The following is a 23,823-nucleotide window of genomic DNA, read 5'->3' as shown; positions in this document are numbered from 1 at the left end:
CCCAAATTCCACAAGGAGCACACACAGCGAAGCGGGTCCGGCAAGCACACAAGCAGCAACAGAGGTCCCAAGCTCAGAGTCCCGGCAGGTAGGCAAAATTAAAGTCCCTCAGTGACCATCACAACAGATGTGTCCCACAAGGGGAGGGGATCACATTCAGGAAACCTGAAGGATCAGTGGAGCAATGCAGACTCTATAAACCACCTAATCTTCCTAATGAAGAAGACAGTGTTCCTGGCACTAAAGGCATTCCAAGCACACATAGGAAGGAAGACAGTATTAATCCAAACGCACAACACCACAACTTTGTTTTACTTCAACAAACAGGGAGGGACGTAATCATTCACCATAATTAAACTAGCTCAAGAAATATGGAAATGGGCCAATTCAAAGAAAATCAACCTACAGACTATTAACCGGCCAGAGAACGACAACACCAAAGTATACAGAACAGCAGTTCGCACGAGTGGGGGATAAAACAAACAACTCTGCAACAGGTCTTCAACCTCTGGGTAAAACCAGACATAGACCTATTTGCAACAATAGAGAACAAGAAATACGAATTCTGCGCCTCTAGATTTCAACACAACCTATCAAGAGGGAATTACCTGTCACTAAACTGGTCAGGGACATTTGCATATGCTTTTTCTCCAATTCCCCTTCTACAGAGGGTTCTAGGGCAAGCCAGACAACCAGGAATAAACCTAATACTAATATACCCTCAATTGGTAAGACAAACCTGGTACCGAAGCCTACTCGAACTGTCCAAGGGACAAATGATCAGGCTGAAGGCAGACATGGACCTCCTCACAATGCAAAGGGAGCAAATCTTTCACCCAGATCTAGCGGCGCTCAGCCTAGCAACCTTTTGCCTGAATACATATAGTTTGTACATTTAAACCTGCCACAAAGAACAATGGAAATACTAAAGGAGACAAGAATTCAGACCACAATGCAATGCTACGCATCTATGTGGAAACGGTACACCATATGGTGCACAAAAAACTTGGCATCTCGGCGCAGTAGTGAACCTCGAGGGTAAGAACTAGGCCCCCGGAAAAAGGTAAGTCTTAATTGCTTTTTGGAAGGTCAGCAGGCTATCCGGACTGTACATCCGCAAGTGCAGGGAGTTCCACAACTTGGCTGCCAAACAACGGAAGGACCGTCCCCTGGCACGAAGACGGTTCACTCGAGGAACAACAACCAGGTATTGTCCCAAAGAGCACAGCTGGCGCATAGGGACATAAGGTACTAGCAAGTTGACCAAGAGCCCAGGAGACGCAAGCTTCAGAATTTTAAAGGACAAGCAGAGAGCCTTGAATTCGATCCACTTGGCCATAGGCAGCCAGTGAAACGGCCGGATGGCACCGGCTGTAGAGCAGCTTCGCGGGAGCCCCAACAGGGCTCTGGTTGCTGCATTTTGAACTCGCTGCAGGCACACTACCTCTGCCTGATTAACCCCTAAGAGGATCGAACTGGCATAATCCAGGTAAGCTAGCCGCTTGGTGGATCAACTGATAGGTAGGTGGATCAAAGAACCCCACTTTCTTGGTGTGATCCTGGAAGCTGAGTGTAGAGTCCATCCATACCCCTAGGTTTTTTACCACCGTGTTAGGGGTGGGAGCACAGCCAAGGGTGTCGGGCCACCATTGCTCGCTCCGGAGTCCCCTGTCTCTTCTCGCCAGCAACACCTCCGATTTATTGGCGTTAAGCTGGAGGCAGTTGGTGGTCATCCAATCAGCGACTGCCGCCTGGCCACTCCTAAATTAGAGGCATCTTGTGTGGAGTCGTCGGAAAGGGCCACCACCAACTGTGTGTCGTCAGCATACGAGACCATGGTAAGTCCTTTGTCACTAGCCACCATGGCAAGAGGTTGGACATGTAGATTAAATAGTACAGTACTCCGAGCAGAGCCCTGAGACATGCCCTGCCCGATGCACTGGACACCGTAGAGAAAAGAGGGGGCAGTCACTTGGAATGTTCTTTCTGACAGGAAAGATCTGAACCATTCCAAAGCTAGGCCAATGACACCGGCCTCCTCCAGAGGATGTAAAAGAATCTTGTGGGAGACCGTGTCAAATGCGGCATTAAAATCGAGCAGTATCAGTGCCACAGTGTGCCCTGCATCGAGAATGGTCCACAGATGTTCGTTCACTGCCAAGAGAGTAGTCTCCGTACTGTGACCAGGGCAGAAGCCATTCTGGGAGGGGTCCGGGGTGCCATTAATGATCAAAAACCCCCTTAAGATGTTGTTAGTGTGAGCCTCAGCAATCTGGGCTACCCATGGTAGGAGAGATATAGAGCGAACATTTTCCAACTTAGCCGGATCCAGTGAAGGTTTCTTAAGTAGAGGAACTAACTTGGCCTGCTTTTATAGCTCAGGAACAACAGCTGTTGAAAAAGATGTATTAACAACCTGGCATAAAGGTGCCAGGGGTACAGATGGGGAGTCCGTAACTGGGCAGGCTTCAGAGGGTCTGCAAAAGAGCCAGATTAAACTTTACCACTCAGTAATAAAAACTCATCCTGCGAGATGGAAGGAATAACCTCCAAAGAATGAATAGGAGGGGGTCTGTGAGGGGCAGTAGGAGAGGAAAAAGACAAAGGGAAAGACCTATAGATTGTGTCTACTTTATCAACAAAGAAAGTGGCAAGGTACTCACAATGTTGCCCAGACATAATCATGGGTAGTAGAGTTTTTAAGCTCAATATCCACACAAGAAACAGTGCTCATATATGTCTGACACACTTGCTTGACAGTAACATCAACTACTCAAGCCTCAAGGTGCACCTGGCAGCAATTCTAGCTTACACCAGGGGAAATTCATGTAAAGGTTTCTTCACAGTGCCAGTCATCAAAAGATTCCTTGAAGGGTCTAAAAGGATTGCATCCCTGAGAAGGGATTCAGCCTCTATGTGGAGCTTAAACCATGTCCTAACACAACTAATGATAGCGACATTCCAGCCCATGCATAACGCAGAACTCCTATACATCACCATAAAGACTGCTTTCGTAACCATAACCCGATGATTAAGTGAAGCGTTAATTATTGAGGAACCATACATGCAAATCCACAAAGACAAGGTTATCCTAAGGACAAAACCTTAATTCCTACCTAAAGTAGTAAGCAAGTTCCACATGAACCAAAGCATACAGCTGGCAGTTTTCTTCCAATTCTTGCTCAAACGATTAAAAAGAAGCCTTCATACCCTGCACCTAAGAAGGGCTTTACTATACTATCTACACAAGACAAAACAACTCCGTAAAGGCAATCAATTGTTTCGTCTCTCACTCAAGGCCCAACAAAGGAGCACCCATGACAAAGGGGAAAATTGCATATTGGATTGTAGATCAATTCAAGTATGCTATGTCTCGGCAGGAAAAACTCTAAACACATGAACAAAAGTCCACTCAACAAAGAAAAAGGGGGTAACCCTGGCATTTATGGCCAATGTGCCAATAGACACCATATGTGCTGCAGCAACATGATGAGTAATGAAGCTCAAGTGGAACAAAGGGTGCTTCAACACCTGTTCCCAAAGTCTTCCTCACCCTCCATAGCCACCCCAAAGAGGGGGGAAATGCTACATAATGTAATGCACAGCATGTGAGTCTAGAAAAGGAGTCCTTCTGCAAAACGAAATGGTTACTTACCAGTAGCAATAGTTTTGAAGCTTGTTGTTTTCTGGATTCACATGCGACCCACCCACCTCCCCTTAAAGGAGGAATGCTTACAGTTGGGACAAAAGATAACTGAAACTAGTGAACTAACATCTAAAGACAACATAATTTAAGACATACCCTAGAGATAAAGAGGGAAAAAAGAATCTGAAGATGGCTACCTGGCATAGGAACTTCGGGGGCACCGTCTGGTGTCACACAAGGGATGGACCTAGCACCAAATGTTGTTCGACCAAATAGTGGTAGACCACACCCAAACAGAAAAAATAAATTAAAAAAAAGCCAAACTATTCCAGACTCAACCTCTAGATGGTGGAATACTGCACAACATGTGAATCCAGAAAACTCTTGAAGCTGCAAAACTACTCCTACTGGTAAGTAACTGTGCATTTATCCGGTTGAAATGGCAGCTCCCCCTCCCCCCTCCCCCACACCCCCATCCCCCTAGGTGGCAGATGTAAGAATGTTTTGCTCGGCTAGTCATGGGTGGAAAAATCGGTGCTGCAGACCCACTAGTAGCATTTGATTTACAGGCCCTGGGCACACCTTTTCTCTAGACCTCCAAGTAAATCAAATATGCCAATTATCGTAAACCAATCGCCAATACATTTTAGACCAAAAGCATATGCAGTTTAACACTAGTTAGCAGTTGTAAGGTGCCCATAGTCCTAAAACCAGCAAAAATAGGTCAGGAAACAGTCAAAGGAAGAAGGCAAAATGTTCACGGATAAGCCTGCAACAAGGGCCAGGTCCAACACAAACACCTCTTCCAGCCTAAAGCCAAGGTAGATTAATCAATACATTGATGGACTTCCCTCCTTAGGGCAATAGGGCATGGACCCTGGCCTTTCAACAGCAGGGGCACGTTCCATTTCTACGCCTCTTCTGAACCCAGTTGAATCCCTCTGTCCATACTCTCCAGGCCCTCTGAGCTAACAAAGGGGAAATCCTTTTCCTCACCTGTGGGGCCCATCAGTGCAGCACCTAACCTTACTTTGCTCACAGATGTATTCCAGTAGGCAGAGAGTACCACCATGACCAACACAGTGATGTGATCCATTCCCCCCATGGGGTGTGACTCATGCCCCCAACCCAAAGGCAACTCTGACCCCCAGGACAGCAATCCACTGTTGCCACTGACGGCTGTCAGTCACCAAAGCTAGGCCTCAGGCCACCCAGAGCTACCTAACCTCTGTGGTTTATCAGAGTGGGGGCGGTAGCCCCAGGTGACTGGGTACCCTTTGTCCACTCTCCCACCAGTTAAGGGGTGGTATCCTGAGAGTAGTCCTGCAGCCCGAGGTCTGTACCCAGAGGCTGAATAGAAGACCGGGTGGGCTCTCCCACACCCTGTCCCCCCTCCTAGGCCCCTGTAACCTCCTTGTGAGAGTGGTACCCCCAGAATCCAGAACTGTCTGGGTGCTTGCGGCAACTGTTCTGCACAATTCTCCCACCAGTTAAGGGTGCTAACCTGCAACTGGTCCCCCACCCCAGGGTCTTTACCCTTAGACTGAGCATGTGCCTGGCAAATCAGGACTTCATGGGGAGTAATTCTACCCCCGCAGCTCCCTTCTCCTTTCCCCTCTCCCCCTTCTCCTTCCCCCTCTCCCCCCTTCTCCTTCCCCCTCTCCCCCCAAGGGAAATGTATTATTTATGTGATGTGTGAGAGTGCCTAGCACTGGTCTTCCAACCACTGTCCATCTGACAGAGCATGAAAACCCCCCAGACAAGAAGTGGCTTCACCAGGGTAATTCCTGGAGAGTTCTGACCTCAGAGTTGGCCCCTGACCCTCTTGTTCTCCCACTGGGGACCGCCCCCCTACACCCTTCCACCTTCATTTGGCCTCCCACACCCTCCACTCCAGAGTGGTACTACCAAACACCAGAACTGGTGAGAGACTTGTGACAGCCGCACCCCCCTCCCCAAGTTCTCTTGACACTGTGTGGTCCCCCTTAACAGATGATCTCCCAGTACAGACTGGCCCCCCTCCTGGTGCTCCCTCTAGGAACCATCCAGGCTCTGGGGCAGGGTTTTAGACAACCTGGGCTTCTGCCAACCCTCACCTCTCCTCCTACCCTGAAAACGGAAATGGGACCCTCTAACCATCCCACTAAACTGCGACCTATCTGGGCTACTGCGAACCTCCCCCGCATCCCTTGGTTGGGGGAAACCTGAGCCACACCCTATAGGATCACTTTCAAATGCCTTTCCAGACCTTCTAGTATACTCCAAGAGGTCTACCGCCAGTGCAAGCTTCCTGGGGTCTGAGAGCTCACTCCACTAGGTGTTGGCATAGCTCTGGAAACACATGACTGAACATATGCTCTCAAGCAATCAAATTGTACCGCTGAGACAGTACCAGACTGCCCCTCAAACTCTACCTACCATCCTCTGGGGTGACCCCAAACTCCTCTAGCAAGGCTTTCTCCGTGGAGTTACACCTCTCCCTGTCACTCCCTTCTAGAGCAAGTAAAGTGCCCCTCCCGCCACCATCATTCTGACCACCTATGCCAGTTACTCAATCCTCCTCAGGAACCCAGCGCACCTCTGGAGCTACCTCATATGCCTGAGCCCACTGGCGTATGCCAACCCCCTCCTTAAAGTTGGAAATAACGGCTGTGAGTATATGGACCAGTTCTTCAGTACTGTACATGTATACTTGCTGCCACCATCTGTGCTGGACTTCGCCCCTCCTGGCTTCCAAGTCCAGCTAAAATAATTTCCTTGGCGAAGGCTCTCTCCGCCTTAGCCCTAGTTACCTCTGCTATGGCCTTGCCAGCCTCCGCACTTATCTCTTCTCCTCTGTAGCTGGTTGAGCCAGCTGCAGGCCCTTCTCTTCTTGTCTGTCCTTGAAGTCCTCAGTGGACAGGGTGTGTGAGGAGACACTGCTCTCAGCAATAGATCCAATACAGGAAAGAGCTTTCTCAAGATCCCGCCTTTTGGATCTTCTCTTCACAGCCAGCCCCCTCTCCTTGCAGAAAACTCTCAGCTCCTTCATACTATAGATGTTTTAGGTGCCAGAAGTTAAATTCCATTCTGTCAAGGCTCGCGTTCACTCACACACGCGTACACTCGCACCCGCGCGCTCGCTCACACCCGCGCGCCCACTCGCGCTCATACCCGCGCGCCCACGCACACACGTGTACACACATGCACACACGTGTACACACACGCACACACGTGTACGCACACAAGTACACATGCGCGTGTACACACACGCACACACGTGTACACACACAAGTACACATGCGCACACACGCATGCACACACGTACACATGCGCACACACGCATGCACACACAAGTACACATGCACACACAAGTACACACACACACGTACACATGCGCACACATGCGCACGCACACACTTAACAAAAGGAGTCAACAAAATAGCCAATATTTATCTTAATAAAACAAAACTAAAACATCAAAAGTACACAAGTCAAAAATATAATTTTTCAAAGATTCAGTAGGTTTAGTACATAGAAATCAATGGATGTGTGTGTTTGATTTTTGTCGGATTTAAGGTACTTTGTGCTCAGAGGTGCAAGGCATAGAGGAGTAGAGGCACCGGAACAGAAAGCTATGCGTTGGTTCCTTACTGCACAGAGGAGGTGATGATTCAGTTCCTTAATACACAGTGGATGTGATGTGTCCTTTTTTTCTCCTTAAGGTCACTAGGTTACCTACGAACTGAGCATAGGATCTGGATTTGGCACCACTTGGCAAGTCTGGACTCTTAGCAGAAGAGCTCAGGCACTGGCAGGGAAAGTCTATGATGGCCCTGAGACCTCTTAACAGGAGGCCCTCACACACGCCTTTGTAGAACCGTGTAAGCAGGATACAGAAAGCAAAGTCCAGTCTTTTTACCTCCAGGACAGAAGCAGCAAGAGCAAGTCAGCTCAACAAATCTACAGGCAGAGTGACAGTCCCTCCTACAGCATCCAGCTGTATTTCCTGGAATTATGTCCTCAGTTCAGAAGTGTTCTGATTTTGGGGTGTCTAATAATTATACCCCTTTCTGCCTTTGAAGTAGGCAAACTTCAAATTAAAGTTGTAGTAGTGCACAAAACCCTTTCCCTGACCTGGCTCCAGACACACTACAGGGGGAGACAGCTTTGTGTGAGGACAGGCACAGCCATATTCAGGTTCTAAGACTTTATTTGTAGGGTAGGCTTGTGTATAGTAAAAAACCGGAACACATCTCAGTCAATTCTTGATTAAGCAGGAAACTAGGTTCTTAGAATTCCCCTTTTCCCAATAACCCGCAGCACGTTCACATTGCGTTTTGTATACACGCGTCTTGCATACTCCGGAGATTCCACTTGGCTTACTTGTTCGATATATATGCCTTGTGGACAATTATTCCAACTGGTTTTCCTTTTTTGGGTATTTTCCAGGGGCTGGGTTTATTTTGTTCATCTTGACCTTCTAGGGCAAGTGTGGTCGTAAGTGCTTGCTGCTTTCAAGGGCTATATCCAAATGGTAGTACCAGCCTGTTAAGATAATTTTCACCAACAAATTGTTTGTTGGTGTTGCAATTTCTCTTAATATTATATTGTATGGTACTTTAGGACTTGTTTTTCAGTTCAGTTTATCCATGTGTGTATACAGAGTTTACGTGTGTGTTGCATATATGTTTACACATGCTGAGATATAGTTCTGCTATATGTAAGAAAAAGGATATTGCACTTAATAAAATATTTATGGCAGATTCATATCTGTTTCAATGCTGTCTTTACGGGCACTGTGCATTGTGTGGACCTGCGGTTGATCATTATGTCTAAAACAAAAAAAACACCAAATAAACCCTTTGTTTTAGAGATGGCCTATGACGTTTATCTCCCTTGAATATTGGATTGATCTTCCCGACCTTGCAATGCATGGGATGATTCATCTTGGTTTTAATGGGAATCTGGTTTCGAAGCCCTTTTCGGGGCATATGGGGGGGGAGGGGAGGGGGGGGGGGGATTACCAGGTCAGAGTTCTTTACTGATGTAGAGAATGCAGGTTACATGGGGATCGCTTTGCCTTTGACCCTTATAATCCAAGGTCTTGCTCACCCTTTGGGGGTTAAATAATGTCTGACTGTTGTCGGATGTCTTCTGACAGGCTATTATCCTGTTCCCCCTGAGGCTTTGGTGTTTCTGTGCTTGTGGGGTTGTTTCTCATTTACATTGTCTGTGGTCAATGCAATGGTTCTTATGGAAAGCCATGCTTTTTTTTTGTATCATTCCAACGTTGGTCTGGTCTGTGGACAATTTAGACCAGATGGTTCTCTTTGAGAGGTCTGTGGTCAATTTAGACTAGTTAGTTCTATTTGAAAGCTTTCGTAGGATTAGTTTGCCAACTCTCCTCTGGTTGGGTATAGCTATGGTATTTAATTCAAAAGTTAAGGAATCTGCGGCTGGATGCCTCTATAGCAGATGAACAAGTTACTTACCTTCCTTAACTTATTATCTGGTAGAGGCTCAGTCTAGCCGCAGATTCCTTAACACCCTGCCCATCCTACCCACTCTGCGAACGATATGTAAAGTAAGGGTTATGCTCTTTTCAGTTCTGGTTTTATATACCAATGATCACTGTTTCACGTAATTGTGTAATTCGAAGAACCATTTGGTCTTAAATCTTGACTTGGTATTGCCTTACCTTTCGTGTCCATTTACTTCGTCACAACATTGGGTCTTTCCTTATGGGCCTTCTTTGGGTATTATCGTACCATTTATTTCCATTATCTAATTATGTTTTAAAGATACATTGATCATTTTTGGCACACTGTTTCCACAGCCAGTTTTTATAGTGGCTCTGTGTTTTAGTGCGGAAGGTATCACAGAAGCAACTAACTTCCGCGTGTGAGAGGGGACTTATGACTGTACTGACGTCACAACTGAAGTCGACCTAATCATGGAGTCATAAGGCGCCGGCAGGCAGAGGGAGTGCTGAAAATTTTCCAGATCCAGTCTGATGCCTGGTGAGAATTAAAAAGTTAAGGAACCTCCAGCTAGACACTGTCTCTACCAGATAATACGTTACCGAAGGTAAGTAACTTGTTCGTCATTTGTAAATCATGTGGTTACTTCACATGAAGTGTCCTATTGCTAGGAAGCGGAGTACCACAACTTAAGCATACTGGCAGAACCTAGCAGAAGCACAACAACCATGTTTTCAGTTTTTTTCCGAAAATCAATTCAGAGGGTGCCAGCCGAAGTTCCACAGGTAAAGAGTTTCAAACTTTAAGACCCAAGTGTCTGAAGGCGCTGCCACCTAGTCTGGCTTTCCAAAGCCTGGGGAGGGAGCCCTGTTTTGCCACAGCTTATCTCAGTGATAATGTCCCATCGGTAGGTGGGGCCTTGGCCGGAAAGTGCTTTGTAACAGTAGGCAGAGAGCTTGATGTGCGATTCTCTGATTAATTGGCAACCAGTGAAGTTTCCTCAGTGCTATACTAATAAAGGAAGTTCGAGCTGGACTGTTCCCATGAGGCACAGGGTCACACTGATTTGCATATAGCCATGTCTGAACTCAGGTGGCTGAGTGAGCTAAAGAATGATGATGGGTTGAACCTTGATCAGTTGACTGGGGGTGAGTGCTTGCAATGTTCAACACTCCGTCCATCATCCCCTTTGGTTTCGCTTTGTTCGCCCTTAGTTGGGACGGTATTCCCAGACGTGGGTCCTTGCTCACTTTGCCACTGGATTCAAGCTAGCCTGGCTGATGATGGCTGATTAGCCAGAAACCAGTCCCAGGATGCTTGTTTCCGGTCCAGGGAAGACATGGCTTGGCAGTTCGGGCAGTTCGGGCTGGACTGTTCTCATGAGGCACAGGGTCAGTCTGATTTGCATATGACTGTGTCTGAACTGGGGTGGCAGAGTGAGCTAAAGAATGATGGTGGATTATGCCCAGATCAGTTGACTGGGGGTGAGTGCTTGCATTGTTCAACACTCCGTCCGTCATCCCCTTTGGTTTCGCTTTGAGATCGCAAGCAGTATCCAGATTATTCAGACGCACGCAATTGTGCGACATCGCAATATTAATATTACAGTAATCTAATCTGGAAGTAATCTTTGCCTGGACCACAGTCTTTCGGGATCTCAAAATCCTAAAACTCTTTCCTGAAATTGATCCCTTAATCTGGGCATCAAATGAAAGCTCTTCATTAAACCCGGGTGCCTAGATACTTTACCCTGGGGCTTGTGGGATGGTAGGAGGGCAGAGTACTCTAGCTACCATGCATTAGACCACGTGTTCAGGTGTCTGCCCAATACCAGGACTTCGATTTTCTCAGTATTCAGTTCAAAACAGTTGAGGTCCATCCTAATGGAGACCTCAACTGTTATGAGTTGGCGTGATGACAGAGTGTCATCAGCGTATCAGATCACAGTAAAACCATAGGAAGCCATGAAGGTGCAGATAAACGTCTCCTCAGCCTGCTTCCTCACCCTCTGCATGCTCTGGAAAATATTCAGATGGCTCCCCATCAACACCAGATGCACCGTCACCCAACCCCTCATCCCCAGCTGCCTGGACTATGGGCGCTCCCTCTATGTGGGCATCACCTCCCAACTACTGAGCTGACTGCAAACCATCCAAAATGCTTCAGCCAGTTTCATCCTCTACCTCCCTAGAGGAGCCCACATTACCCCCCTTCCTCAGAGCCCTCCACTGGCTCCCTGTCCAAAAAAGGTACGAGTTCAAAGTGTGGCTCACTGGTTAGAGCAGGCAGACCCTGAAGCAGAGGTCAGACCCGGGACCAGGGTTCGATTCCCGACGCGGCAGGGTGTTGAGCTCAAATGTCCACGGACTCGATAATTCTCGCTTCGGTGCCTGACCTAATCATGGGTTCACACTATGCAACTCTGGGCATTAAGCTTGCTTAATCTCCACAACGGCCCCCCTGCGGCGGGATGCCTGGCTTTCACCTTGGGGATGCTCTGTAGGGGCTATCTCACAGGGAAAAACCAGGACGGGTTCCCAAGGCAAGCGCGGAGATACCCCTTCGGGGGTCGATTCTGGCGCTATATAAGAAATGCAATAATAATAATAATAATAACTGCTGACCTATGTCTACAAGGCCCTGCACAACAAAGGACCAGCCTACCTCATTCACAGGCTGATCTTCCACCATCCTGGCAGACAGCTATGCTCTCCCTCCCTGTGCCTCACTCACACAACCCGCTTCCACACACCTTATCCTACCTGGCCACCAAGATCTGAAATGGACTCTCACTCCACCTCCACTTTTCTTTTAACGCAGATGAAATTTAAAACACACTGATCAAGCACAGCTAAAGAATTTATTGGAAGCTGTTCTAACTTTAGGTTGCTTCCAAATTTGTCCTGATGAACACCCTGCTTAAATATTTGTAGTGGTCAAAACATAGACATGCTGACCAGTTGACTGACATGCATTGTAGTGTCTGCCTTTTGTACTCTTAATCTTGAATCCTTTTTAGAAATTGAATTAATGCTTAGGCAGCAGAATTTTGTTGATTTTATAAAAACGCACGAGTGCACTATTATTCATTTTTATCACTACTATCTGTGGAGAATCTTTTAACTGTGTTTTGATGTGTAGATGACCTAATAGCATACAGTGAATAAAAAAAGTGTGGATGTCGACACTTATATTAGGCCAAGTAAGCATAAACTTCAACGGTTCACCTGAGGGAGCCATTGTTTCATGAATGTTAAATGGTACTAGGTATATATCATTCATGTGAAATATCATAGTCCCATCATCAGTTTCAATTTTCACTATTGATCAAAAGCTATTACACGGATTCTACTGTTTAGATGTAAATAAGGGTAATACAGATTTGATTTTGAAGCAGAGGAGACGAGTACCAGTAAACCAACTGGTGGTTCTCATACCTTTTTTAAGCTTATAACCCCAATTTTGTGTTCACAATATAACTTCTAAACTCACACCCATTCATCTGCCTCCTGTAGTGCTAAGTAACGGGAGAACATGCTGCAAATTGATAATGTGTTCTTAATGTGTCTACACAGCGACCTTGAAACGTTGCTTTTGGGTCAATAACTTGCTATTGTTTTGCAGGTATGGGTTGGGAATGATTTACTACAAACAGGAAAAATTCAGTCTGGCAGAAATGCATTTCCAAAAAGCACTTGATATCAATCCTCAAAGTTCTGTCTTGCTCTGTCACATTGGAGTGGTAAGTAGATTATCTTTCATTTAGGCACTTTTTGCAGTTGATATAACTATGTGGCAAATATAGGAGGCAACATTTACTTTGTAACTTAGTCTAATAAGTAATTGGTTGTATTGTGTCTGTATGCAAAGAAATGTAGTCTGATTTACTATGGGCAGCTGTATACCCCAACATAATCAGCCTATATGTATCTTGACAAAGGGTATTGCATGGAAAGGTCCAACTGTTATCAGAAATAGGGAGTTTGATTATCTGAGCTAATTGACTGTGAGAAAGTATTTGTAATAGGGAATGTTTGCTACTAACTTATCAGATCCTTTGCTTATTTGAACTTTGAAAGGGCATGATGCATACTCTGACTAGTAATAGGTCAGTTAAAACTAAAGATGTTGGTAATGGGTAGACTTGGCTTAGCCTTGTGCGTCTTTTGTGCTCTAAATTATTATTTTATTCATGAGTTTTCCATAAAAAGGAACAGGATGGTAACATGGTTACATATCCAAGTGTTGGATTCTGTATTATACTATAGCCTTGTGTTTTGTGTGAGTTAATTGTTGCAAGTAACCTTGTGTTTATCTTTGCTATGAGTAGTGGTGTGTTGCCGAAGTAGTGGAATATAGTTTGGGACTCAGTTTGTTGGCAACTGGCGTTCTGCTTATGTTTCAGTATTTTTAAAAAAAAGTGTCAGCAAGAAACATACATGAATAGGGCCATGGTCATCTTATGGGGCTCTATTACAATGTATCACGATATTAGATTCATAAATTCCCATCAAAAGGGCTGGCCCAGCACCTAAAGGAACCCGTCATCCATCAGAAGTTCATATTACTTTCAACTATCCGGGCTGCGTATGTATAGACCGATACTACACCAGTCAAGTCAGCAATCAAAGGAAAACATGTATATTTATTCAGAATCATCATCATTAATCAAAGTCGCCCAGTGTGTTCTACAGTAATCCTGGAATGGCTCCTGTATGTTTCTAGGCCTACTTTTATCTGCTAATAAAGTGGCGTGCACTTCAGACGTTGACTTGTCTCATAAAGCATCACATATCCAGAACTTCCGATGGCCAAAGTCATCCCACCAGGACTATGGACTGAGGAGTAACCCCAGATAGTCCCCAGTCAACCACACCGCCCCTCTAGCATCCTTGAGCATCCTGTATCCCTTATATCATGACAATTCTACGGCAACTGGTGACCAAAACATTTTTAAGAAGATTAGAAGAGAGCCATGCTCTTTAGATCACTGCCGACTCCCTCTAGTACGCCATTGGGCCCTCCAACTCCTTGCTTCAGCTACGCGTTCCGCGAGTTAGAAGGGTGCGTTTGGAAGGCAGAACTTTCTCTACCAGCACAGCGAAGCTGTGGAATACTCTGCCGCCTGGTATACAGTCGGCAACATCAGAAACGGGTTACAGGAAGCTACTGAAGACCTGGCTCTTCACCCATAAGGTTTGACCTATCAGCACCATTTACCGCTTTACTCTGCTGCTCGCATAGCCCCGGGACACCTCCGGTTGAGGTAGCTGCATGCGCTTTACAAAATCCTGTATTATTATTACTAAGGGGGCGAGAAGTCTTCCACCTTTAATTTATCTGGCCGGTTTTCCCTCTGCACCGGCTGGATGTGGTTGTTATTCTTGCTACTTTCCAGTTTCCAAAAGTACAGAGGCCTTCCTCCAGTTCTGAACTGCGCCCTCTCAATGCCTTCCTCTGAAAGGAGAAATTCAAAATGCTCATCCTAGGCTAGGTCTCAACTGCCCTCGACCTTAGAGACTGGATGGTTGTATTTTCTTGCTTGGAGAAATGTTACGTTGATACCACTCCTGCCCCAACTTCTCATGAAGATCAGTTGTAACTGGGTGTAGAAAGCTGGCTCTGTGTATATACTATACCAACGTAAGGTGCAGTGTGCACAGTGGAACCCCAAAGGTAGGCAGGGGTAAAAGTAGATAATGCCTTACTCTTTATATGTGGTAGTGTCGGCGAACAGTAAGGCTTTATCAGGGGATGGTGTTAAGCATATCTGAAAGAAACACATAGTGATAGATTCCTTACCTTAGAATTATCCCCAGGCGTCAGACTGGATACGGAAAGTTTTCATCAACAATACCCCTACGATTCGGTAAGGTGGCATTGTGCGGCTCCGCGTCCATCGTATGCATTGTGGTCGCCGAGAGGACGTCGCAGCAGCTACTTAGACGCCGCCCTTGCGCGCTGAAATCCGTTCTTTCTTTTTCCGCAGCAGCAAGCGCAGATCCGGAGAGAGCTGAACCCCCAGTCATTTTTTGACTGAGTTTTTTGTGGCTTTTTGTCTCTTTTTTCGGGTCGATCAACTCCTAGTGCCGTAGGTCTTGTGCGGCCTGTAATCGCATGATGTCGGTGACAGACTCCCACTTTGTGTGTCTCTACTGCCTGGGGCGTGATCACGACCCCAAGTCGTGCCCCGACTGCCGGGTCATGGTGCCGAAGACTTTGCAGGAGTGGTCCCGAAAGTTGCTAGAAGTCCGGCGGTCTGCTCCCCGCTGCTCAAGGTCCTGGTCCCGTGGGTGGCCGGGGGACCGGTCGCGGAGCTATCACCATCGTTCGTCGGGATCAAAGTCTTTGCACTCGGGGTCAGGTAAGACGAAGCATCACAAGAAGTCGAAGAAGCGTCATCGCTCACCGACTTCCCCTTGCCCATCGTGACAGAGGGTGCAGGTGGTGCCTCACGCGCCACTCCGGCGGAGCCAACGGTGTTGCTATCTGCCTACCCGCCTTTCCCGAGTCCGTCCGCGAATCCGGCCCATCTGCAGGAATTTGTGGCAGACATGGCCCGCCTCTTTGGGCTGTCGGCCCCACAAGCCTGACAGGGGGCCCTCGCCCTCTACTGTGGGCGTCTCCGGCATCTCTTTCGGCTCCGGCACCGCAGGGCCCCCAAGGATCCAGGCCTGGATCCCGGTTGATGCCAGTTGACCTCGTGACACCTCCACTGACGTCAACCCCACCAGCACCACCTACGACGTCGCCCGTGGCACAGGACATAGGCCCCCCCCCCTCGGTTTCAGCCCTGATGTGGACACAGAGCCAGAACGACGTCGCTAAACGCCGATTCTAACGCTGATGGGGCTTTCTACCCCTATGTCCAGCCTCCTTATTTTAGGCCTGCTCATCAGCCTTTGGAGGAAGGGAGGACTGGGAAGGGTCTGAGGACCCTCTCACAGCTCAGTGAGAGTATGACCTGGACTGCTTAGAGGAACTGGGGGATGTCAGTGGCCTGCACACCTTGCCTGACCTTGGCATTCTCACTCCTACTACCGTGGCTACGGAGGAGGGTGTTGCGTAGGGCGGTCGAGGCCCTCCAACTCCCTACAGTGGCCGTCAGAACTAACCTCCTGACAGAAGTGCTTCAGCCGGCGGTTACCTCTGAGAAGCCACTGCTCCCTTTTAATGACGCACTATCTGAAGCTCTTTTGGACACCTGGTCCAGGCCGACAAGGAGTCTCCTGCGGATAGGAACGAGGCCCGACGCCATCGCCCGGCCCCTTTTCCTCTCCCAACACCCCACCCCTGAGAGCTTGTTTGTCCAAGCCTCCACGTCCCAGAGCGCATTCCCTACCGCACCCCTGGACTGGGAATCCAGGAGGCTGGAACAGTTTGGGAAGAAGATTTATTCCTCCGCCAGTTCAGGGCTGCAGTCTGTGAACACTGCACGCCTCTTGGCCTGTTATTCCCATTCTGTGTGGGATACGGTGGCACAAGTGCTGCCTCAGTGTCCGGAGGAGGCACTGACGGTGCTCCCTCAGGCTATTGCTGAGGGTAGAAATGCAGCAAAGTTCACAATACGATGTGGCCTTGACACTGCCGACTCGCTGGACAGAGCGATCTCCACAACAGTGGCGCTCCGCCGCCATGCCTGGCTAAGGACTACTGGCTTGTCAAGGGATGTTCAGAACACCCTGATGGACATGCCCTTTGATGGCATTCACCTTTTTGGCAACAAGGCAGATAGTGCGTTGGAGCGGATTAAGGACTTCTGCCTTCTTCTTTTCGCTCCTTTCGTGGCCATGGAAGGGGGGTCCTAACACGTTTGCTTTAGAGCCACAGACCACTGCAGCAGCAGTCTCAGGGGAGCTGCGGACGTGGGACCTGCAGCAGCGGGTCAGTGGGCCAGCGGGCGGGGCAGTCCACTTCCACCACTGCCTCAAAACCTTCCTAGTCTGGTCTCTCAGGCTCATCAAACGCCAGTGGGCGGCAGGATTTGCTATCACCTCCCCCACTGGCGCACCATCACTTCAGAAAGGTGGGTTTTACAAATAGTCCGAAGGGGCTTCTCGCTCCCCTTTGAGACTACCCCTCCAGCCATGCCACCCCAGTACAACTGCATGTCGGGGGATCATTTGGCACTTCTTCAACAGAAAGTTGAAGCCCTCTTGGCCAAGGGAGCCATCAAGCGCGTTCCTACGCCAGAAGTAGGACGTGGTTGTTATTCCTACTACTTTCTGGTGCTCAAAAGGGACAAGGGCCTGCTTCTTATCTTGGACCTCAGGGACGTCCATCGCTTCCTCTGGAAGGAGAAGTTCAAGATGCTAACCCTGGCTCAGGTCTTGTCTGCCCTAGACTCTGGAGACTGGATGGTAGCGTTGGACCTGCAGGGCGCGTATTTCTCCAAAAGTGTCCTTGTCGGCCGACAGGCATTACCTGCGGTTAACAGTAGGTCATGAGCACTTTCAGTTTACCGTGCTCCCCATTGGCCTTAACAGTGCCCCTCAGGTGTTCACGAAAGTGATGGCAGTGGTCGCAGCTCATCTGCGCAGATAAGGGGGTTTCAGTCTTCTCCTATCTTGACGACTGGCTGTTGAAGGCGGGCTCGCCACAGACAGTTGTCTCCCACCTCCAGATTACAGCCGACCTCCTGCATTTGCTAGAGTTCTCCATCAATGTGCCCAAGTTGCACCTGATTCCCTCTCCGAAGCTCCTCTTCATCAGAGCGGTTCTGGATGCAATGCAGTTTTGGGTCTATCCTCTTGAACAGCGAGTCCAGGATATTCAGGCTATGATTCCGATCTTTCAGCCTTTATCCTGGGTTTTGGTCAGGATGACCATGAGGCTGTAGGGCCTCATGGCCTGCATCCTGCTGGTCACTCGTGTCAGATGGCATATGCGGGTTCTCCAGTGGGCGCAGCATCAGGGGAACCTGTCCAATTACATCCAGATCTCGGAGGGCACTGCACAGCAGCTGCAGTGGTGGCTCACAAACCGGCATTGGGTCCAAGGCAGATCCCTCTTCCTTCCCCAACCGGAGCACACGGTAGTGAAGGAGGCGGAGATCAGAGGCCTCTGGTCTCCGGCGGAGTCCAGGCTCCATATCAATCTTCTGGAGCTACGGGCAATCCGGCTTGCACTGAATGCATTCCTTCCCTCTGTCAAGGGGAGAGTAGTGCAGGTGTTCACAGACAACACCACTGGCATGCGGTACTGCAACAAACAGGGTGGGGTGGGGTCGTGGACCCTATGTCAGGAGGCTCTGCGCCTTTGGATGTGGATGGAACATCAGGCATTTTCCTGGTGGTTCAACACCTAGCAGGTTCATTGAACTCCAGGGCGGACGAACTCTGCCGCAGGTTCATGATGGATCACGAATGGCATCTTCACTCGGACGTTGTGCAAGGTCGCTTTCAACAGTGGGGAGAGACTTGGTTAGATTTATTTGCCACTGAAGAGAACACTCAATGTCAGCAATTCTGTGCGTTGGAATTTCCAAGGCGGCACTTGCTAAGCAGCGCTTTTCGACTTGAGTGGAGATGAGGTTTGTTGTACGCCTTTCCGCCTATATCACTTCTGCTCAGAGTGCTGAAGAAGATCAGGCGCGACCGGGCCCAAGTCATTCTTGTGGCTCCGGACTGGGCTTGAAGAGTTTGGTATCCTGAGCTACTCAGTATAGCGATCGATCCCCCGATCTGACTGCCTCTTCGGGAGGATCTTCTTTCACAGCAGCAGGTGACTGTACTCCACCAGAATCTCTCCAGTCTCCACCTCTTTGCGTGGAGATTAAGCAGCAGCAGTGGATTCCTTTCAACTCGCCTCCTGAAATTTGTGATGTCATTCTTGCAGCCAGTCATCCCTCCACTAAGTTGGTATATGCCTGCAGGTGGAAAAAAATTGTGGCATGGTGCACAGCAAAGGCTGTGGATCCCCATTCTGCCCCTCTATAAGAAGTTCTTCTGTTCCTTTTTTCTTTGGCCCAGCAGGGATTTGCTCTGGGCACTATCAAGATTTACCTTTCTACTATTTCGGCCTTTCTTAGGCTCCGTGATCAGCCCTCTCTTTTCAAGTCACCTGTTGTAAATAGATTTCTCAAAGGCATTACTCATCTTTTCCTTCCAACTCCTTTCGTCTTGCCACAATGCGACTTCAACCTGGTTCTTACGTATTTAATGTGCGCTCCTTTCAAGCCTCTACACAACTGTCCTCTTCGTCTACTGACTTTGAAGACTGCTTTCCTGGTTGTCATTACCTCTGCCAGGAGAGTGAATGAGCTCCAAGCTCTTTCTTGTAAACCTCCTTTTCTATTGGTCCATCCGGACAGGTTGTGCTCAGGACACGTCCATCCTTTCTGCCAAAGGTTGTCACTGCCTTTCACATCGGGCAGACCATCACTTTGCCCGCCTTCTTTCCACCTCTGCATCCTTCCAGAGAGGAAGAGAGGCTCCACCGTCTGGACCCAAAACGTGCACTCTCCTTTTACCTGAACCGCACACAACAGTTCCGGGTGGATGACAAGCTCTTTTTTGGCTGCGTTGGCGCCAAGAAAGATCGGGCCGTACACAAGTGGACTATCTCCCCATGGGTCGTCTTGTGTATTAAAGCCTGCTATTCTCTGGCTAGTAAGGAGCTTCCGTTGGGGCTGCGCGCCCATTCCACCAGGGCGACTGCAGCCATCACTACATTGGGACGTGGTGTCCCCTTACAAGGTATCTGTCAGGCACGTGGGCCTCGCTGCACACTGTTACTAAGCACTACCGCCTGGACAGCCAAGTCCAGAGAGACTGCTTCTTTGGCCTTTCTGTTCTGCGGGACTTCCTGGTGTAACCTTGGTTCGCAGACCCACCACCGGGGTTAGTATTGCTGGGGTATCTTTTCTAAGGTAAGGAATCTATCACTATGTGTTTCTTACAGATGAACAAGTTACTTACCTTTGGTAACGATATATCTGTAAGAAATATTAGTAGTGATAGATTCCTTAACGCACCACCCATCCTCCCCGTTCTCCGAAATGATTTCTAGGGTTAAGGTTATCTCATTCAGGGCCCTAGTTTCAAGGCACAAGTGATCAGTATCTTGCATGGCTCTACGGAAACTCGTGTACAGATCGGACGTCAGCGCGCAAGGGCGGTGTCTAAGCTGCTGCAACGTCCTCTCTGCGACCACAATGCCAACGACTGACGCGGATCCGTGCGACGCCACCTTCGGACGCGCAGGGGTACAGCTGACAAAAACATTTCGGATCCAGTCTGATGCCTGGGGGTAATTCTAAGGTAAGGAATCTGCCACTACTAATGTTCCTTACAGATATGTCTTTACCGAAGGTAAGTAACTTGTTTTTATTGTACACACTAAGGCAAGAAATTAAGTCACACACTCAGACTGAACTTGGACCAATTTGTTTGTATAAGAATATTTAGCATTTTATTTTCTAGAATCAAGTCATGCCCGGTGCAGGTAAGTGAATAATACTTTGCAACAGTAATGCAGTGGAATGCAATTGGTTGGGTTACAGGTGGGTCCCCAGTCAAAATTACTGTTCAGTTACTTTTCAGATTACCGTGTTCATTACTTTTTTGATCACTTTTTAAAATTACTTTTTCTACTCAGTGTGGTATGCCTAGATATCACATTGATCCATTTCCTAGAGAAAAGGTAAGTAAATCAGTTTTTGTACATTTGCAGTTTCTTAGGGTTTCATACAAACCAACTCCATAGTTAAAAGAATTTTCACAGAAAAGCAGTCAGTGCAGTCCTACGGGAAAAAACAGTGTTATTGGTTTATCGGTAAGTGCTTAGGTTTTGGAGTTGGAATTCAGGGTTCACCCAGGGTCGAGACTGCACTCTCAATCCACCCTCAGTGGCACTAGGGTGGCCAGGTTAGGAGTGCTGCAGCCCAGTGTTAGCCAATGGGAAACAGGGGGCCTCTGGTTGGCCACTGCTCACCGGGCGGCCACAAGGATGTAGGAGGACAGCTCCTGGTGTTCGGCTAAGGGCAAAGAGGGATCCGATTTAGCACTCCAGGTGCCCCCAAAGCAGCACAGGGGCAGCTGGGTAGAGAGTGCTTTTTTGGCGTGTAGTGCCCTGTTGGTTTCAATGGGGATTCTCCGGTTGCAACAAACACTGCAGGCTTGGGGACGAAGATCTTCTGAATGGGACCACCAGTTGGAGAGGTAAGTTGGGATAACTAGGAATGCTGGGAACACCGTCTGTTGGGCCGCACAAGGCCATGGGACGTCTGGTGCAGGGGTGTTTTTGGGAGTTGGGTTACTCTTAGTGGCTCTAGTCGCAGTTAAGGGGATGCTCCAGAAAGGGGCTGCAGGCCTTTGGATCACCAGATCCAAGGTCCAGATCGCCAAGGAGAACTCATTGTGGTGTTGGGCCACTAAAACTTGTGACGTGACGTGGCTTCTGGTGCAGACTCTAGGATTTGGCCGGAGCCAGAGTCTGAAAGTGAGCAAATCTGGTGCTCACAGGAGACAAAGCCTGGTTTGGGAAGGCAGGGCAGATCCTCCAGGTTCTTAGGGTCTGCTGGCTGATGGACACACAGTGATTTCTCTGTGGCAGGTCGAGGTCGGGACAGGCTTGTAGGGTTGGGGCCTAGTCAGTTGGTGTTCTCCTCTTCTTCAGCATGGCTCTTCGGTCCTTCTGGTCTGAGGAGGCAAGTTTCAGGGTTGCCCCTAAATACTAAATTTAGGGGTGTTACAGATAGATTATGGTTGGGAACAATGGGTCTATTCCTTGGGGTGGGTACACCCCCTATTATGCCACTCTACAGTGGGAGAGGGTCATAAGCCTCTCTGCGGTTGGCTGGGTCCCCCCATCTTCAAGAAGGCAGGGACTGAGAGTTGTGCTTCACCTCGCCTTCCCCACCAGAGGGATGGAGTTGGCAAAGGTGGGTACACCTCTCCTCCTAACTTGGTTTTCCGAGGATTCTCATGCCCAAAGTGATGTCAGGCCATTGGGAGAGCAGCAAATAGCTGGGGTAGCGCACAAATGTGACAAACCTTTGAAGCTTCCCCTTCATTGACACTGCCCATGCTGGGGGAGGAAGTTTGGCACCCGGTCCCAGGATATGCTTTGTTTCAGGACCCAAAGAGTGGCATGCTCTCAACCCAGGGGTCCAGAAACATGTCTTGTGTATGACAGCTAGCGAACAATAGTTAGGTTGTTTTTCATCTCTAAGATGTCCTCTGAGTGCATTTTTCATTAAATCCCACACTGGCATCCATGTTGGTTTAATATGCTGGGAAGTTCATAATGACTATATACTCTTTATGGCATTACTGCACTTACGTCTTAGGATTGATTTAGACACTTTAGGGGTAAAGGGCTCATGCACCTGTACCCACACCACTGTTGTAGTGCACCCAGCTAGAGGGGTGGCTGACCTGTGCCGGGCAGTGGGTTGGAGGCATGGCACTCAAAGATGTGTGCCATGACGACTCTTCACTTTGTTCTGCACCAATACACACAGACTGCAAGGGCAGTGTGTGTAAATGTACAGGGCCTCTAAGGGTGGCACATTAAATGCTGCAACCCTCAGTTGTTCCCTGGTCACAGTGCCCTTAGTACCTATGGTACCTTTTACAAGGGTCTTACATGTGGCCAGAGAGTTGCCAATTGGTTTTTGCAACAGGCACAGTTTAGGGAATAAACATATGCCCTGGGTACCTGGTTCGCAGGAACCCAGGGCGCACTCAAAGTACACCAACATTAGGCAAAAAGTGGGGGCAACCATGCAAAAAAAAAGGCACTTTATTACACTGGGCCCAAGTCCTCCTCGTGGCACTCGATAGGGCGTACACCAAATAGACCCCTGTAGGCCAATTAATCCGATGGTCTATTATTTGTTTGGTCTCTTGCCCAGCTAAACTTTTCTCTAGGCACAGTTTAGGGTTATCTTTCGGCCTTCTTAAGGTTGCTAGATCAACCCTTGTTTGTCTTTCTTTGTGATGCATTTTTTTGAAAGGGCTGCAACACATTTCCCCCTCAACATTTTTTCACACACAACTGGGATCTTAATCTGGTCCAGACTTAAATGATAAGTGCACTGTTCAAGCTGCCAAATAGCTGACCTTCACGGCTCCGTACTGTCATGGCTATAATCCTCATTGCTATTACCTCACAGAGCATGTGAGTGAGATTCAGGTGGTAATCCACCATACACCTCCTCCTTCCTAGACATGCTGGTTGTGTGGACTCAGGCGTCCTTTCTGCCACAGTCTAACTTTCACTCTGCTGGCATTCTGTTCTCCACCTCATCCTTCTAAGGAGGAGGAGAGGCTCCATCGCTTGGATCACAAAAAGAGCTCTACGTTTTTACATTAAATGAACCAAGACTACAGAGTTGACGGTAAGCGCTTTGTGGGGTTTGCTCAAGCGAAAAAAGGCAAGGCAGTTGTAAGGAAATTCCTCTTTGGTATGGTCATCCCCCCCAAGGTTTTGGACTGATGATGCTGGTTTTTCGACTCGGAGTGCACCAAGGTCTGCTAACCAGACTTCAGTGCCCTGACCTTATAATGTGCATTTGTTATTGGTGTATCCTTACTTGTAAGTCCTTAGTATATGATACCCAGGACCTGTAAGTTTAAGGGACACCCTAGAGCATTGCAACACTGGTTGTGCTACCCTGGGTGTGACTAGGTAGAACATGGCTCCCAGTCTTCCACTGCAAAATGAAATGGCAGTTTAAAACTGACTTGACTTTGCCATTTAAAGTATTGG

At 48.3% G+C, this 23,823-nt stretch overlaps 1 protein-coding gene across 1 annotated transcript in view; it reads left to right on the top strand.

The window, feature by feature from the left end:
- CDC27 (cell division cycle 27) overlaps nucleotides 1-23,823 on the top strand; it is a 533,340-nt gene that overhangs the window by 227,624 nt on the left and 281,893 nt on the right. Inside the window, exon 5 of the mRNA XM_086950015.1 lies at nucleotides 12,733-12,850. Coding sequence (XP_086806141.1) covers nucleotides 12,733-12,850 — 118 coding nt within the window. The remainder of the gene's footprint in view (nucleotides 1-12,732; nucleotides 12,851-23,823) is intronic.

This window comes from Lissotriton vulgaris, unplaced genomic scaffold (genome assembly GCF_964263255.1).
Source record: "Lissotriton vulgaris unplaced genomic scaffold, aLisVul1.2 SCAFFOLD_403, whole genome shotgun sequence".
NCBI lineage: Eukaryota > Metazoa > Chordata > Amphibia > Caudata > Salamandridae > Lissotriton > Lissotriton vulgaris.
Note: the sequence above shows the minus strand (reverse complement) of the source record. Positions and strands in the feature narration are given on the sequence as shown.